Here is an 18822-nt window from a genome sequence, read left to right as displayed (position 1 = left end):
TCTAATTATGTACATTAAAGGATGTCCTTAAGGTCATTAAAGAGAAAAATTCTTTCCTGATAGTAGAATTTTTTTCTTAGCTATTGATTTGTTTTTATTTGATTAAAGAATAATGCTCACCTTACAGTGATGGTTAATAGGAAGCTTCAAGGATGGTTTGTAAATTCAATTGCAAACTTGGTTGTTAACCATGAGTGAAGTTTCCTATTTTTTTTAACATAGATATTGTTTGCATATTAAATAGGATATTCTAAATTCCAAAAAATATAATCTTCTCACTTTTCATTGTTTTTTCTTGAAATGTGGCCCTACTTGTTTTTCACTTAAATAAAGACAGCAACTTAGAAACGTTTCTCCATTATGTGAAAAAGAGCCAGATTGCAATAGAAGGTAAGTAATACCAACTTCAGCATCAGGCCAACTCCAGGGGTGATCAGACCTGTTTCAAACTGCAATATGGATGTTCAAGATAAAACAAACTCAGTTTAAACGTAATTTAACTTCAGCTGACTTTTGCCATTAAGAATAAATCTTCAGGGTTGTCATACCATCTACGAAATTGTAGAAATTCACATTTTTATGTCAATCCTCGTCATTTCAGAACATTATTTGAAAACTTAAAGAATTCATGCCAAATAAAACATGCCTGTGGCCCAGTTAAAACCAAAGGACACCAGTTTGCAATTTGGCTTAGATCCAGATTTCTGGCTGAATGAGAAGTATTGTCCAAGGAGTTCTAATAAACATTTTTCTATCAGCCTTATTCCTACCTCCACTTAATGTCTGCATCTTTTTTTTTGAAAAAAACTGCATCTAATTAATACAGTTGTCTGGAGTATATGTAAATCAAAAAATAAATTTAAACAGTTAAATACATGATAAGAGAATCATAGAACTCCCATGTATGCCGGCATTTAGGTACAAAACGAGTCAAGCTAAACATGCCCCCACACACGTGCACACACATAAACTACTTAAGAAGACAGTTGTTCAATTCTCTTAGTAAGACTATCCAGGGGGTGACTATTTGTGAAAGATCCTCAGATATATAGGCAACAAACAAATACCTTAGGTTGTAAAAGAAATCTTTAAGAAATTTAAAGAGTAAATTTTAAAGAAATGCTATTGATGTGGAAAAATACTTACAATGTTACAGTGAAAAAAATAGACTTCAATAGTAAGTAGCTCAAATGATTTAATACTATATATTATAAAACTATATTAGAGGTACAAAAAGACTACAAACAAAAGTTTTGACAAAAGTTATCTCTGGGTAAAGGAAATTTAGGATTATTTTGTTTTCATTCTTTCGCTCTTCTGTTTTCAACATTCTTTTCTTTTTGAATAAGCACATATTAATTTCATAGTCAGAAAGAGATATGTAAAAATGCATACAATTATTTTTCTGGCTACCAATAAAAATAAATATCCAGGTGATTTAAGCTAGAATCATAATTTTTAATTAAACGTTTTTGGTAATTTGAAGGAGGAAAAAATGTCCATTTGGCTTGAGTGATTCATAAGATTATAGCATTTCCCCAACTGCTATTGTTTCACAGTCACAACACAAGTGACAATGTATAAATTAATCAAGAGGGAAACCTTGGATAACTGAAAGTCAAAGGTTTTACAATTTATTAAACAATTGGCACATCAAATGTCATTGGGAAAAAGTTATCACTTTAACACATGCACAAACACACGTCAAAACAAACAAATAAAATGCTGCACAAATAAGAAAGACTTTCAATCAGGACTCTGCCATCCTAGCTAAAATGTCAGGGTACATTTTCTCCATTCCGAAATAGATATTTTGATATCTTATGGAAATAGTGACATAAATAATTTATACAGTTATCTTCTGTCTACAAGTGCAGCAGGATATCACAACATTCACCTTTTCAATAAAATGTTTTATTGCAAGCACAGTTGAATTATCCTTGACCCAGCCTATAATTTGAGTAACAAAACCCTAAGAAGAAAAGAATGAGGATCTCTGCAGAGCGCTTGGTACTCTGCTATTTTTTAAATCATTATAAAATCTTTTATTTCTTACTAAATGCTGTCTATTTTCATTTAAAAACAGTGAAATAAATGTTACCTTACATCTTGATATATTTCTAGTAAGAGAATGTGTTATTAGAGAGCCAATAGCAAAAGAAGAAAGTTTTAACACCCATTATTTATAAACAAATATATTTCTTTATGGAGAGACTCATATTTCTATCTAATATAGAATCATATATGGAATAATGTTTCCATGATTAATGTATCTATAAAAGCTTTAAATATTCAATGAATGAACTTTTTAAATGCTCAAAATCCTACAGAAAATGAACACAGAAAAGTTCGCCTTGTTGGCTTCTTTAATACTATGAACGGAAAAGGATAAAATTTCCATGTAAAATCCTGCTATCTCCTGAGTATTAAATATGACAGGAGCATTTTTGACATGCAGCATATTCCTAGAGGGTAAAGATGAGTTTTTAAAAATCTGTTTATGCCAGCCACTTAAGTGTCAATGGGTGCTAACTTGGTTTAGGCCACAGTTTTACTTACATCTGAATGTCAAAGTCACCATTATCCTATTTCTGACACTCTGAACTGGCCATTTTCACTCTTGGCTATCCAATTTAGATGCAAAGAAATGTAAATTTTCGATATTGTGTGGGATGATTACTATTTTCTAAGCATCTGGGATCAATCCATTGTGTTTGAGCTGAATATTGCTCATCAAGATGAAAAGGTAAAATGCAGACATGTGAAGGGGAATAACCTTTGCATGTAATCACAAAGATAACTATGGAGAAAATCTATGGTATGTAACAATATAACCTCCCCATCTTTCTCATAATCAAATATCTCTATGACCTAACACCTCATTTAAAAAAAATACCAATATGTCATACTCCCTACCTAAGTCCCACTTCACTATGTCAGCACTGTTAATGCAATATATCTGCCAAGCTTTATTAAAATTCTTTTTGATGTATATCTTGGCTCATAAACCTCTACAGTTCACTGGTATTGCCTCAGGGAATGTCCTTGTAACATTGAATCTCTGAAGATGGGACAATAAAAGAGAAATCCTCCAAACTTGCCAGATCGGCCTATGATATCACACAGCCTGCATCGTCTCCTGTCAGCACTCTGAACATGCTTTTGCATGTGTAAGTAATTACAGCATGACTATTGTTCAAAGCTTGTTTCACAGAACCTTCTGGTAGGAAAAGCATAAATGCATTCAGAGATAAATATCCAAAATCAGAGTCAGCGTTGACACTGGGATAAACTGTCAGGTCCGTTTTCCTTTATGAAGCCCTTTTAGAAGCAGCATTGTTTGAGTTACAGCATTGGAGTTTTATTCTTGGGCCTTTTTTATTTGTAGTGTACCTTAATTGACACATTTCACCAGTGGATGTTCTCTATTAGTAACAAAGACATCTGTTTGTAGCACACATTTCCATGGCCCCAGAGGAGTTTATGTACTTGTGGGGCACAGGCAAACAGTAACATGCCAATCAAATTGGGTTTAGGAGAGATCCTCATGGTTGTAAACATGGAGAATGTATCCCAGGGGAAAAGCCTAGGGCGGGAAGGCACAAAAAAGGGTAAAGGGGAACTGCACACAGGAAAGAGAAAGCGCAAACACATCAACAGAATTAAGCAAAATATATTCATTAATTTCCTGTTGTTAGTATTGTTCTAGAATACAGTACTCTCAAGCCATCTGTTTGAGGTGCAAATGATCTAGACTGACTTTGGCTGATCCTTTCATTTTTCCCAGTGTGGCATGACCTGATAACTGATCCTACTCAGATGCAGCTCACTTCACGGGAGACTCACTGTGCGAGTTTAACAATATTTAAAGAAGGGTCCACTGACCCTGTCTTGGATGTCGGAGCAATGTGAAATTGCTCTGCAGATTTTTATAAAACACTTTCAATTTTTGTACTTAACTTGTTACAGAACTATAACAGCTCGCTCATGTTTGATTACCAGTACAGGGACCATGCTTTGTCCAGCCCGTTCTAGAATGTGTAGGGGCAAAAGAGTTAACTTCTCAACCAATTAAAACCACTCTAGTCAAACTGTTCTTGCTATAGTTAGTAACATCCTAGTGGTCCAATTCAAAGGTTTATTTTCTCTGCCTCTCTCACTTTACTATCTTCAACGTTAGATGCTGTTGATTACCTTATTTCTTGAGATTCTTTTTTTACTTTCAGGACGATATGCTTTCCTAGTTCTGGTCATTTGTCTTCCTTTTCTGTATCCTCTTTAAATATTTACACTCCCTGATGTTTCATCTGATTTTGTGCTCTTCTTTCTGTAGCTAAATGTTTCCATACTTTGCCAAAAAACATTTATATGTTGGTGCTTCTCAAACCAGTCAGCAGTCAGACAACTGTTACTAAAGAGGAACAAACTGTATGCCAGGAACTGTGCTGGATGCTGGGGATACAACCTGAGTAGACATAGTATATATATATAAATAAATATGAACCATGCTGGTTTGTTTGTTTTTCTCCAGATGCACTTTCCACTCTGCTCCACCTGCTTTGTCACAGGGCTTGTCACTGCTCATATGCAATTACAATAGTTTCCCATCACCGCATCTGACATCTGTCTCTCCCGCTCATTTATCATCCCCCATGGACCATCTTATTTAAGTAAAAATCTGATCACACACTTGTCTTTTGAAAAACCTTGGCTGTTACCCTTTGCCTATGCAAAGTCCTTCAAATTTTTCAACTTGAAATATAAGACCCAAATAATACAGTCCAAATCTGCTCTGTGACCTCATCTCCAAAAAAACATGACCTTTCATGATCTGTGTCTTTGCAACTGCTGGCCCTCTGGCAAGAAGCCCTACATCTTTTCTCCCTCAGTAACGTCTTATTCATTCTTTAAGTTTGCCTATTACTCTCAGGTGCCTTTTCTAATTTCTCAAGGTAAAGGGAATCTTGTATTTCTCTTGCTTCACATAGTAATCTATGCACCCCTCCACCTTTACCTGATCATTTGCACCACATCTGAACTTTGGATAGACTGTGATTTCCTCAAGGACAAAGCTACTCATTGTTATTTCCTGTTTCTTATGGAACAATAACCAGCACATAGTAGGTGCTCAGCACCTTTGTCCCTCAAAAGTATTGGAAGGCTTCTAACCACAGAAAGTTCTTTTTTAATTATATAGGAAAACAAATATGCAAAAAAATCATTAGTGAAATAGTTTTTATTCAAGGGCTCAGTTTAGGTCTGCAGCCTTAACTCTTGCTATTCATTGCCTTATTATACTTTAAGCCGCAGGAATACCAAATGCTTCTAGCTCCCTACACACGTCATTTGGTTTCACACCTCCATGCTTCTGCTCAGTTGTTTATTCTGCCTGAAGCAACCTTCACCGTGCTAGGTACTCTCACCACCTGCTTATGCCCACACATCCTTCAATATATGGATCACGCTTCTATAGCGATGAATGTTTCCTTGCAGTTCAATATTGAGCTAAGTGCCTGTCCTTTCTGTTCCCAAAACATTGACTGCACAATTCTCTCATTATGTACTGATATTACTTGTTTCTGCTTCTCTCTTCTCAATTAGTACTTGCAAGTACTTTAACTTGCTTAGTCTTTGTATCTCAAGAACTTACCAACAGTACTTAACATAGAAAATACACTGAACAAATGTTTATTCATGAGAATCCAGCTAAATCTTCAAAATAATTCTATTTTTACAAGAATCCATATTTGGATCTGATGAATGTTGGGTTATTATAACCATTCAACTCATTCTTTAGGGGTGAGTAAGATACCTGTTAGATATAGTATAGTCAGAACTGTGATTCCCAAACTTTTTCAAGCCATGTTGCATTTAGACATAATAAAGGAAACTCCTAACTTTGCCTTTCGATATGAATACAATTTCCAAATTAAATTCAATGAGTAGAAAGGTGCTCATTTTAATGGAATTCTAACAGATAGTATACTTTTAAAATGAAATTGCCCAACTCACGTATAGGTATTAGAAATAGACAAGCTACAAAAAGAACAAGAAGATAAGATACATAGTTTTTAATGTATTAAAAATAATTGACTTCATTTTCCTCAAATTTATCTTCTTCTTATAATGCAACCATTTTCCAAATTTATACTTCTAAGTTATATACATTAGCAAGGAAGCATAAAATTAATAAAAAAAATATTTTAATTGTTTTAATGACAACAACCAAATTATTTTAATCAAAATGGGACCTTTGCCTTAATTCTCTAAACTCATCTGTAAGATCCCACATGCCATCTTTGAAGGAAAATGTTCTTTTCTTCCTCTGACTTCAGGACTTCCTTATACTTCTATGATTTCCAGTGCTTATCACAGCACATGGACCATAGTAAAATTTATATATTTCCAATGAATTATATTATTAAGTTATTTTTGTTGTTATGGCTCTTAGAACTAATATTTTGTTACTATTCTTTACTACAAAATTATTTATTTATTGGCTACAAAGCACTTAAGTACTTTCTAAATATAATATAACATAATGTCTAAACCACCATCATAAAGTAGCAAGCATAAATTATTTATGTTGACATGGTGACTTAAAAGTTGTAAACATATAAGCATTATTCATGATTTCAAAAGGCTTACCTATTCTTCCTAGTGCTATATTATGAAGTAACATACACTGAATAATCATCAATTACAAAATAGAATATACTAACCACAGAAGAATTATAAAAAGGTTTCATTCACCTAAGTCTTTTTTGTGGTCCTTTTCATTTCTGGATGACTCCACAAAAATTAATTCCAATCTAAAGATCACTACCGAAGGAACAAAACAAATAATTCAAGTGATAGCTAAGACAGGTGGTCTTTGTATCTTAAATTCTTTCCCAAAAGCAAACAGCTAAATAGAATACCATTTCTCTTATAAATTATATCCATGGTAAATTCTTCAGAACACCTTTCCATTGTGATTAGAGAGTGCTCCGAATGAATATATTTCATAGTCTTCATTTTATCAAATTTGATGACAAATTCTTTTCAGCCTTATAGTCTATCAACCACATTTATTGAAAATTGACTCTCTGTTTATTGCTTTCTAGGCACATATTGCTAATGCAAGTCTGTTTACCCAGGTATATAAACCAGTTAAGAGCTTCTTCATTTAAAAACAATAGTCTTTGTAGCAGAGATAGGCAGGTGTCTATTAATAAAAATATTCTAGTCTCACTATTGACTAAAACCTAGACTTCCTTTTCAAAATCATAAAGATTTTAGATAGATAGATAGATAGATAGATAGATAGATAGATAGATAGACAGACAGACAGACAGACAAATACATTGAAAGATGCATGACATTATTTGACAGTAGTTCCAATTCTACAGATCCAGCTCTACAACCTATCTAATTTGTCTGGAAAGAATCAATAAAATGACTTGCATTATTGATGCAGTTTCTATTGACACAATTTACAGTTTTTACTCATAGAAGTCACTTTGATTAAAGCAGAAAGATATGAAAGTCGTCTCCTTTGTTTAAATGGCATAAAGATGAACCAGTGAAGATACTAGAGTCATTTCATCATTTGCCTTCAAAATGAATAATTAAAGCTTGGTCTAAGCAGACAATCTGTTTATACCTCTGCATGCAGCCCTCTTTTTTGTGTTCTTCACAGTGTCTGACAAGCCCTAAGAGGGATGCTGGCATCCATGTTTCCATTCATTAATGAGTATGTATAACGGGATGAGGATGGTGATTTAATAAAGAAGCAGCACTGAAAAATAGTCCAGACCATTTCTTTCAAGGCTACAATATTATAAAAATTTGGTTTTATCTCCCTTTTAAAGCTTTGTCTTCTATGTTTACCTGATGTCATTCAGCACAATATAAAACATGGAAAGTGAATGGTTAACAAATCCATAAACAGTAAATCTGACAAACAACTGAGGGCAGCCCAGGGACTTGATCATAATCTGCACAGATGAAAAGAATTATAGATGAATAATGATAAAGTCTTACTGCACTTGAATCTCTTGTTAAAAAATCTTACACACATGCACGCACACACACACACACACACAACACAGAGCTTAAGAACAAGTATGTTATTAGTAACTTTGAAAACCCCTGTATATCCATCCCTCTTTTATAATACCTCCAGATCTAATCCTCAGAGACAACTAACTACCATCTGAGGTTTGAGAGGTTTATTTATAATTTTTAAAAACTTCTCCAGTTTAATCGCATGTATTTTTATTCCTAAATAATGTATTGCTTACTTTTGAATTTTTTGAGCTTTATATAAATGGTATGTGTTCATTGGTGTTTTTATTTTTTTTCTCTCAAAATGAGGTTTCTGTGATTTATGCACAAGTGTGGCTATTGTTCACTTATTTTCCAGTGCTCCATAGAATTTCATGGTATGATAAGATCATTTGTATAGATAGGCCACTTAGGTTATTTCTAATTTTTTATGTTATCATAAACAATACTGCGATGAACATTCTTCTATTTATCTATCTGTACACGTGTGAAACAGTTTCTCCAGGTGTAGAATTACAGTTTTGGAATATCCACTTTTGCAATAATACAGGTATTTTTGAATCGTTATCCAAACATCAATTTATACTTCCACTGGTACAGTATGAGTTACTGATTCATCATATCTTGTCAACACATGGCACTCTCAAAAACAGTCATTCACATAGAAAATGAATCCTGGCTAAATGACCACAAATATTCACTCCAGAATCACTTAACACTTCTAAGAACTATATCTTCAGTTACTTAAATTAACTTGCTCCACTCAAAGCTTACAAAAAGACCATATTTCTATATATGAGATGGCAAGAATAAGTTTTAAAAGTATTTATGTTTACGCCTACAAATTAGTTCTCCATTTCTGGTAAGAAAATTTCCTATAATGTTGTGTCAAAATATTTGTGTCTAACTGTTGTGTTTGCCAAAGAGATACATTTTCCAGTCAAAACAATTAATTAGAAGCTATTAATGATGACTTCCAAGACTGAAGAAGCCATTGAAAGAGGAGAGAGCAATTGAAGGAAAAAAATATCCCACAAACCAAAATGCAAGAAATAAGTTAGTTTGTTGATCTTCATTTGGGAATTTTGTCTTGAATTACTTAACTTTCTGTAATCATTTTGCCATCCATAAATCACTCAAATAACAAACTATGGGGAGACTTCAGATTTTTAAAGTGCTTAAATCTCAAACAACATTCTTGTTTCTCTTTATATATTTAGTCCTCGTAATATTTTGTTTTACAAAAAAAAATGTTTGGGTGCTGATGATTTTCAGCATCCAAATAGCCCCAGCAGATGTACTTCTGGTTTGGTCAGGTACAGACCATTTGTCATTCATGAGGTGAGAAAGTTCATTGGTAAAATTCTTCAATCCCTAAGTCATAAATTATTTGAGAAAAAGTGCTCAGTTTCTTGTAAACCAAGTCTATATATTCACATTATCTATCTATCTATCTATCTATCTATCTATCTATCTATCTATCATCTATCTATATCTATATCTATTTATTTATCATCTATCATCTACCCATCCACCCACCAGATGGTGGTACCCAGATATCAGAATGGGTCTTATAATTTGAGTGGAGTAGGGCAAAGAAAATTCAGGTTAGACAAGCCAATATCTGCATGGAACAGTGAACAGTCCATGATTACATGACCACAAACTACATCGCAAACACATAGCTGCTGCTCTGCAAGTGAATGTTGGTTATGACAGAATCAGGGGAAACGAGACCTTGGTGTTACAGAGTATATCCCTTACCACATCTGGAAAAAAAGCAAAGGTCATACTCTACTGGTGGTTGGTCCATGATGTAAACCTTTACCATGAAAAGAACCATGTTAGATTTTGTTAGACAAAGACCTTAGACTGAGACAATCAAGGAATGACAAAGGGGAGGTGCCATCTCCAGGCAGTAGTTAATGCCATCTACTGAGAAAAAAAGAGAATTTGTAGCAACCCTCACTGAGGCTTTTAAAAGACTTTGCTAGACGAGATTCTCTTATCTCACTGGAATTTCCCAAAACCAAAATATATGCATTTAAACATTATTCGCACTCCGGCAGAATCAATATAAACAATCAGGATGTTTTTGCATAGACGGATCCATGCTTTGAATTTCTTACCTCATGTTTCTCAAAGCTGGCTGTATATTTCATTCTTCAACAAAAACAAAGGCTCTGTGACTAAACTTTTTTTAAAAACAAAATCTACTGCTCAAGAATACATGGACTATATATTTATTTTGTATATTTATGTATATTTTACAGACTTTTGCAGATAATCGTATTTCTTCTTCTATTCCACCTGCCAATTCCTTATCAATCCACTTTTAGGGCTCTATTATTTAGTCTAGAACATTGCTGATTTTTGATTTAAAAAAAAAAATGACAGTTTCTGTAATCAGAGACTTATGCCCTTTATATTATTAATTCCTTGTGATTATCCCCTTTAGAGCCTCCTTGCAAATAATCTTTCCATGTGCTCAAAAAATGTTTTAAAAACATAATTTTAAAATGGATTGCTATGGATTTTACAAATAGTGCCATAGAGAAACATTTTTAAAAGTATACATGAACTTTATGCTAAGATATAAATATTGAGGAGCTTAATGTGAAAAAAAAAAAAACATGGCAGGACAGTACCGATAGTTATGAAAAATGTGTGGCTCTTTAGCACAGTCCTGCAATAAGAAAGTTGTGTTTGGCAATAATCTTTGTACAAATATGACCTTCTTTGGGTGACATAATATTAGATTCCTGTTATGTATTGTTTTTACTTTACCTCTTAATCATGTTTCAGTTTATTTGTTGGACTGACCTCATAAGTGGTCAAGTCCTTCTAGTAAGAACGGTTGAATATTGAGTAAGAATTTTTAAAAGGGCAGATATATTCTACACAGGAAATAGTCTATGTTTAAAGACAGCGGTGGAGAAATACCCCTTGCATTAAAGGTTTAGAGACATCTTGAAAAAAAGGCATAAATGTGTACTAGTTTATCTTTCTCATAAATCCAATGCAATATGTGGCATTGAATTACAAAGCTAATCAATAACAAAATAAATTATTCGTCAGAATTTATACTTTGCATTCATTAGTCCTGCCTAATCCAGTTCTACAACTGTCATCAGAAAGTTCTTCCTTCATGATTAAGGAATCCGGCCACTTTGACAGGGATGGGAAAGTAAAAGAAATGGTAGGTGCTGGTGTTCTGAAAAACAACTTGTCTCCACTCGCAGGCCTCATGAAAACTGTCTCCTTGTGCACTACTAGAGGCTTATAAGCTCTGGATAGACTGTTTCATGAGTATTTATCCTCCTTAAAACTCTGATCAGAAATGCCAAGTGGCCATGGTTACAAGACACCTGTTTTCACACCATTCCTGATAAAAGCTTCTCTGCAGTACTGCTGATAAATATTGACATTATGTTCTAAACCACATGGAACAACTTGAAATCCTGTCTTCTCTCACACAAAGCAAGAAAAAAAAATCAGAATTAAGCTTTGACATTTAGCTTATTTCTCTAAAAGCAAGGACCATGGTAACTGAGAATTTTTACCTTAAATTTTTTTAAGCATTTGTTTTAACAATAGAGTAAAAGCGAAAGACCAATTAGAAAGATAGCAGATTTTCAATTACCTTGGAAACTCGGTTTGCAACTTCTCTGCCCACGGTCAGCCCCTGAACAAATGTCCGGGCAGCAATGAAGGCGCGGGTGACCTGAATTTTCAATTTCCGGGGTACATCTCCAAATGGCTTCAGCTGGTCTGTGTATTTGCTCACGCATTCCAGGTAGTCCTCGCTAAAGTGATATTGTGGGTTGATCAGCTGAAACATCCGTTCCAGGAGACGAGCCCAGAAGTCATTGAGCATCTCCTCCAGATTTACATTGCCCCCTGTGTAGTATCTTTTCAGCTCTGTGAAGAGGTCCTGGAACACTTCTGAATTCTGCATATACAGCATTCCATAGGTCCGTACAAACATATCATTTAGTGACTTTTCTGCATTCTCCAGGAGCTCTCGGAAAAATTCTGCAAATAAAACAAAGCTGTCATAATTTAATAAGATCTAGAAAGCCCAGAACATCTACTTACCTTAAAAATAACTGCTTTTAATGGCCATTTTCGTAGAAAAGTGTATCATGTATCAATAATAAACTAATGGTAACAATATTTAAATGAGATTTGCCCTACATCTATAATCTCTGAGTTAAAGAAAACAAGAGAACACATGATTTCTATATGAAAAAACGTCCATTATTATTAGGAGTTTACAATTTACTATTCCTCCAAAGTTGCTTAATCCTCTTCTCATTCATTGTTAAATTTTAGCAAATCCTACAGTTTGATATGATGTCAAAACAAAATATTTTGCAAAATATTTTCATTAACATAATAGCAAATACATACTAATAAAAACATTTATTCTATCCTATTTACAAATCCGTTCTAACACTAAATTCAATTAAATTATTTGGAATAGTTCATAAATAGGATATTCAAATTACTCTAATAGTATGGACTCTTTGTAGTTGCTATATAGCAATCACTTATCAGTGTTTAGATTCATATGCATTAAATTCACTTAATATCAAAGGTATAGAACATAATTTATTTTGCCATAATAATCAGAAAGTTACAAAGTACTTTGAATTATTATTATAAATAAAACTATCATTTTGAAGAACTTGAATAAAATATAGACAATCGAGCTTTCTAGTTAAGTGGTTCTAAATGAGAAAGAGTACACCAAGAATTGAACTCTTCTATTCTGCAACAGCACTTGAGTGTTACTGGGATCACTTATTCAGTGGTCCCCAACATTTTCCGCACTAGGGACCACTGCTCTTGTGAGAATCTGATATCTGATGATCTGAGGCGGAGCTGAGACAGTGATGCTTGTGCTAGGGAGTGGCTGCAAATACAGATGAAGCTTTGCCCGCTAGCCCATGGCTCAACTCCTACTGTGTGGCCCAGTTCCTAACAGGGCACAGATGGGTACCAGTCCGCAGCCAAGGGGTTGGGGACACTTGACTTATAGGAAGCAAAAAAAAGGAAATTAATATATGTTAGCCTCATTGGCCTTCATGTTAGGCTCCTTCGAGAAATAGTTTATGTGCAAGTAATAACAAACGTTGGAGAGGATGAGGAGAAAAAGGAACCCTCATACACTGCTGGTGGGACTGCAAATTGGTACAGCCACTAAAGAAAACAGTATGGAGGTTCCTCAAAAAAAAAAAAAAAAAACCTAAGAATTGATCTACCGTATGATCCAGCAATCCCTCTACTGGGTATTTACCCCAAAGACTTGAAAACCCATATCTGAAAAGATATTTGCACACTGATGCTCATAGCAGCATTATTCACGGTGGCCGGGACTGGAAGCAACTGAAGTATCCTATGATAAATAATTGGATAAAGAAGCTGTGGCACATATATACAATGGAATATTACTCAGCCATAAGAAGAGATGAAATACTGCCATTTGTGACAACATGGATGGACCTCAAGGTAATCATGCTAAGCGAAACAAACCAGACAGAAAAAGTTGAAAATCACATGATATCACTTATATGTGGGATATAAACCTAAATGCAACAAATGAACAGGACAAACAAACAGAAACTCATGGACATGGACTATAGACTAGTGGTTACCAGAGGATATGGGATGGGGGAGGAGGAGGTAGTAGATGAGGTCAAGGGGGTCAAATATGTGATGACAGAAAGAAATCTAACTATGGAAGGTGAACACACAGTGTAAACATATATATGCCTTACTGTTAAAGTGTACCACTGAAACTTATTGGGCTTCGTTAACCAATGTCACCATAAAAAATAAATCAATTAATTAAAAAAAGAAAAGAAAAGAAAGAAGACACCTACCCATGTGCAGAAATGAACCTGGGTAGAGTAAGTTCAAGCTTTATCCCACACGGAGAATGTGATTTGGGGTGGAGAAAAGGCTAAGACAAGATAATGCTTCTGAAATTATAAATCCAAGTTCCCATCAAGAGTAGGAACTGCTTTAGCTCTCATAGTTCTCTTTTATTCTCTGAAGCTAAGTCCTCTCTCAGCTAATGAAGGGGTGAATCAAGTCCTGGACACCTCAAGTAAAAAATAAAAAATAAATAAAAAAATAACCCTCTTCTTTTTGTTGCCTTGGACACGGAGGGTGGGGAGTGGAGGGTCGGGTGAGGGTAGGCTCCTGAGACACAAAAGGGAAAAAGCTATTACCTCTTCACGGATTCCACTGAAGCTACACATCATTTCTGCTTTATCAGAAGTTGCCTGAAGAAGAACTTGATTTAGTTACTTCAATTCTAAATAATATAGTATTGAACTATGTGGTGTCTATAACAATGTGATTATTTTGTATTTGTTATCAAATAAAACCAAAGCAGCAAAGCTTAAAAAAGGATTCTGTTCACATGTTTACCCTCTTACCATGAAAGAAATTCTGTTGGTGGCAGCAGAGATTATCTAAAAATCTTGCCTTATAAACCTTGTGTGACATTGTTGAAGGCACCAAATATTTATTTTAATTTTTCCTAAATGTAAAATCAGGCTAAATATTATTAAACCTCACTAATATTCAAGGATTCAGAAAGAAAAGCAGTGTTGAACAGGGCAAATTTTTCAAAATTGTCAAGGGGTCAATTAATCAGAACATTTAAATATGTTATATGTTCATGTTATTTATGATTTTATGATATCAGGAACATTTCAGAATTTTTTTCAGAACTACTAGTCGTCTAGTTTGTTCTAAAATAGAAACTATGTCAAATTATTAATATTAATACCGAAGTATAAAATTATATTAAAACATTTTAATCTTGCAACCAAGAATAAAAATAGCTTGACCTTGTTGTTATAGAAGCAGGTGAAATGTGTTATAGGTTGTAAATAGAAAGTAGAAAAGAATGAGGAAAAATCACTGAATTGAAAAATACTAATATAACGAGACTAGAAAGTAGATTCTCATCGTGAGCTCAGGACAGCATATTCATTTATCTTCTTTTTAAGGTCAATTATTTTGTTAGTCTCAAGAATTAAAGCTTAATTTATTGAATACAGAGTACTGCCTTCAGCAATGAATAGTTAGTAATCAATAGTGTGGTCTGGATTTGCAAAGAGCTAAAAAAAAAAAAGAGTAGAAAAGAAAAGAAAAATCTTCTGGTTCTCGTTGCTCTACAAAGACTTAAAGTATAAATGCTTCTCTGTAGGAATAAAAATTTTATTTTATTTTTCCTTTTACTGAGGGTAACATTCCTTAGGTTTTTCCTCTCCCGACATGGGAAATATGAAATATTGGTCTTATGCCCACTTTGAAGCTGAATGGTTAAAACCAGACTGTTCGTGTGTCTTGTGGTTTGTTTCCTTATGCCTAAATCAGTATTCATCATTAATTATAGAAACTAATTATCATATTTCAATAAATATGGCTCAAGAAACATTTTATTAGATTCCAAACTTAAATTTGTGTCTAAGGGTTTGTCATCTCAAGAGTTTTCTATCAGCTTCACTGGTCCACAAAAGTCAAGTTATTACTCCTTGTTCAACATTATTATATGGTTTTGTGATCTCAGAGTCAACGTTAATATTTGTTATTGAAAGACACTAATGTATTAGGCAATTATGACAAATGTTGCTACCTTAAGATACATTGATATTAGATCTTATGAAAGATGGGGCTCCAAGGCACTGAGGAAAAACTAATGTCCTCCAAAGATAAGTATACTCATTTCAGTTTTAGCAGGCCCCAAAGAGTCTGACTTTCACCTCTGGAAGGCTGACTCTTTGAACAAAGTATTTATGCTTGGGTGAAAATTGTTTCCCAGCAAACCAACCAAGATGGATGTTTGGAAAACAGTTATCAGACCCATTTTGTTGATGAAATATTATGCCCAAACAGCGCAGAAAAAATTGAAGAAAAATTATTTCAGTCTAACCCTTTGTTTAATCAGAAAGGGCAAAGCTCACATAAAATAAAGTCTTTGGTCAATAAAAATTTTCATCTGCAAGACACTGTTTGCAGAAAAAAAAAGGATTTCCTTTTTTTTCTCTTCCTCGGTCACAAAATATACATCAAAGCTGATGGCTTAGGGCTCAGTTATGTTTCATAGATGCACAAAAGAACTTTTTTCCAGCCAATATTATTAGCCTCTGGGAGGATTTTATTCATCCAGAGGGGAGATCTGGATGCAAACATCTGTTGGCTGCAGGGCAGACTGCTTCAAGTGGGAGAACAATCTTGTAGATAAAAACCACCACTGTTCCAAAAGCAAAAAGGAAGTCTGTGAATGCTGCCTGATCCCTGGGAGAAGGCTCTTATGGGACAAAATTCAACTCCAAGGAGTCAACAAGTGTCTAGGATATTGGAGAAAGGCTTCAGATGCAGCCTCCAAATGAATGGATCCAATTATAACTAAGGTGCACGCAGGATCATAGGGAGGTGAGAGCAAGAGGAGAAGGGCAGATTAGAGTATCTCTAGGAATCTGCAGTCAATCGGAAACAGTAAAAACTTTGACCAATCGAGCTGGAAAAGTCTCATTAATACTACTATAGATAAATACATTCTGTGGTAGATTGGGTATGAAGACTGAATTAAACACTGCATAGCATTTATCTAGAAATTATAGTGTTTTCCTATTTTGTTCTCACACTCTCCAAAATACTTCTTGCTGAAATCTTGTTTAAAACTAATGTTTCAGGATGATAGTGTGAATCCATGTAATCACAGAACCCAAAGAGTTAAAAAGCTCTAGTCACTGGCCAGTGGAGATTATATCTATACATGATTACAGATAGCACTTGTCTGACCAGGAGGAAGCAGGAGTACTAAATTTGCTTCCCTAATCCCATGTATCTGTGCTGAACATATTTTTCTCTTAATCTCTCTCATTCTACCCTTCCCCTGAAAAGGTTTGCTGAACCAGTTCAGTCTACTCAGAATCCAAGCTTTGGCTAAGGAAAGACCTGGATGAGCTGGCATGGAGGGTAGAATGGTTAAGAAAGCCGACATCCCATAAGGGATATGATGTATAGACACAATAAAGCTACCATCCTGCTTCCTCCACTATGTCTTTCTCAAAGTTAAGTGAGTAGGAGCATCCTCTCTCATTCTGCACACATCTGCCAACTTTTAGGTACACCTTTTGAGATGATTTCTCCTTCAAAAGTCTCCTTGCTTACATTATAACCTGATATGACTACAGGAATATACTGAGTTAATGAGGACCATTAGTGGAGGAAGAACCACAATGTCATTTGCTTTCTTCTATGTTAAACTTTGGGAGTGAGAAAACAAGCCCCTAAATGGCCCATCTCTTCCTACTCCCAGAGGGTGAGACCTCGTGAGAAGTGAAGATTGGTGTTGTTACACAAACTGTTACCCTTGGCGAGTCATAGCTTGTGGTATTTTACAGTTGAATGCCAATCCTCTAATCAGGGTCTCAGCCTCAGTATTGCCGACATTTTGATATGAAAAATATCCATTGTGAGGGGCTATCCTTAATATTGTAAAATATCCTGTGCATTTTACAATATTAAGTAGCATCCCAGCCCTCTACTTACTAGACGCCAATAACACATCCTTCCCCCAGCAGTCATAACCGAAAGTGTCTCTAGAGATTATCAAATGTTCCATGGGGGACAAAATCAACTCTTATTCTACTCACTTCCAGAAGCCTACAATAGGACCTCAAAACTCTGAGAAGAAGGCCAGCACATTTCTAGACCCAATAAAACTTATTTAAGAGATATATTTGTGGAGCCATATTTTATCTTTCTTTTTTCTTTTTCTTTTTTTGTTACATCTTCTTTTTGGTCTCATTTTCTTCTTTCTTTTTTTCTTTAGGAGAAGCCATATTTTATATGAAAAGAGTAGAGTTACAGGTTATATTCATGGGTAAGATTCTTGGTGGCCAATATCACTATTTACATGTATGGAATCCGTAACACGGTAGGACTTTAAAAGGGGTATATAGTGTATGCACAGATCAATGGATGAATACGAACATCCCATGAAGTACATCCACTTGGTCTGGGTTCCTCTTTGATAGTGATAATTTTGTAGGCCCACCTCAGAGGGAGTGATGCCACAAATCGCATCCTAGAAAAGAAGATAACTGATCTACCCTCCTGTCACCCTCCAAATTCCTCTACATTTATACATATATAAGTATTCATATCCTCCCATGTTCCAAGTTCATGTGCATCTGCACATAAAATTCCCTGTGGCCTCTATTCAAAAACATGGTGGCTATCAAGACTGCTCTACCAGACCCTCACTTCCTCTCTAAAAAGTTCTACCTCTCCTGAGCCATGCTATCCCTGGCTTAATTACTACCTGTCTGCTGTTGTCCCTGCTGGGCCTTGACCTCATAGCCCATGATCTCATCAAGCTGACTGTATTCACGTCCATACTTCATTTAAGCAACATCCAGCATGCTACATTCTCTTAAATTAATTAATTTTTTATGGTGACGTTGTTTAACGAAATCCAGTAAGTTTTAGCTGTACATTTTAACAGCAAAGGCATATATATGTTTACACTGTGTATTCACCTCCCATGGTTAAATTTCTTTCTGTCACCACATATTTGACCTCTTTTACCCCATCTACCTCTCCGCTCCTCCCTCACTCCCTACCCTCTGGTAACCACCAGTCTATAGTTCATGTCTACAAGTCTCTGTTATTTTGTTCTGTTCATTTGTCAGCATGTTACATTTGAGCTAACTGCTAAACCACTTTTGAATCTTACACATT

At 34.8% G+C, this 18822-nt stretch overlaps 1 protein-coding gene across 1 annotated transcript in view; it reads right to left on the bottom strand.

Moving 5' to 3' along the window:
- The window catches only part of GPC6 (glypican 6), a 982218-nt gene that overhangs the window by 491921 nt on the left and 471475 nt on the right, over positions 1-18822 (bottom strand). Inside the window, exon 3 of the mRNA XM_015590907.2 lies at positions 11693-12084. Within this exon, the coding sequence (XP_015446393.1) occupies positions 11693-12084 (392 nt within the window). The remainder of the gene's footprint in view (positions 1-11692; positions 12085-18822) is intronic.

The sequence above is a fragment of the Pteropus alecto genome, unplaced genomic scaffold (genome assembly GCF_000325575.1).
Source record: "Pteropus alecto unplaced genomic scaffold, ASM32557v1 scaffold72, whole genome shotgun sequence".
Classification (NCBI taxonomy): Eukaryota; Metazoa; Chordata; class Mammalia; order Chiroptera; family Pteropodidae; genus Pteropus; species Pteropus alecto.
Note: the sequence above shows the minus strand (reverse complement) of the source record. Positions and strands in the feature narration are given on the sequence as shown.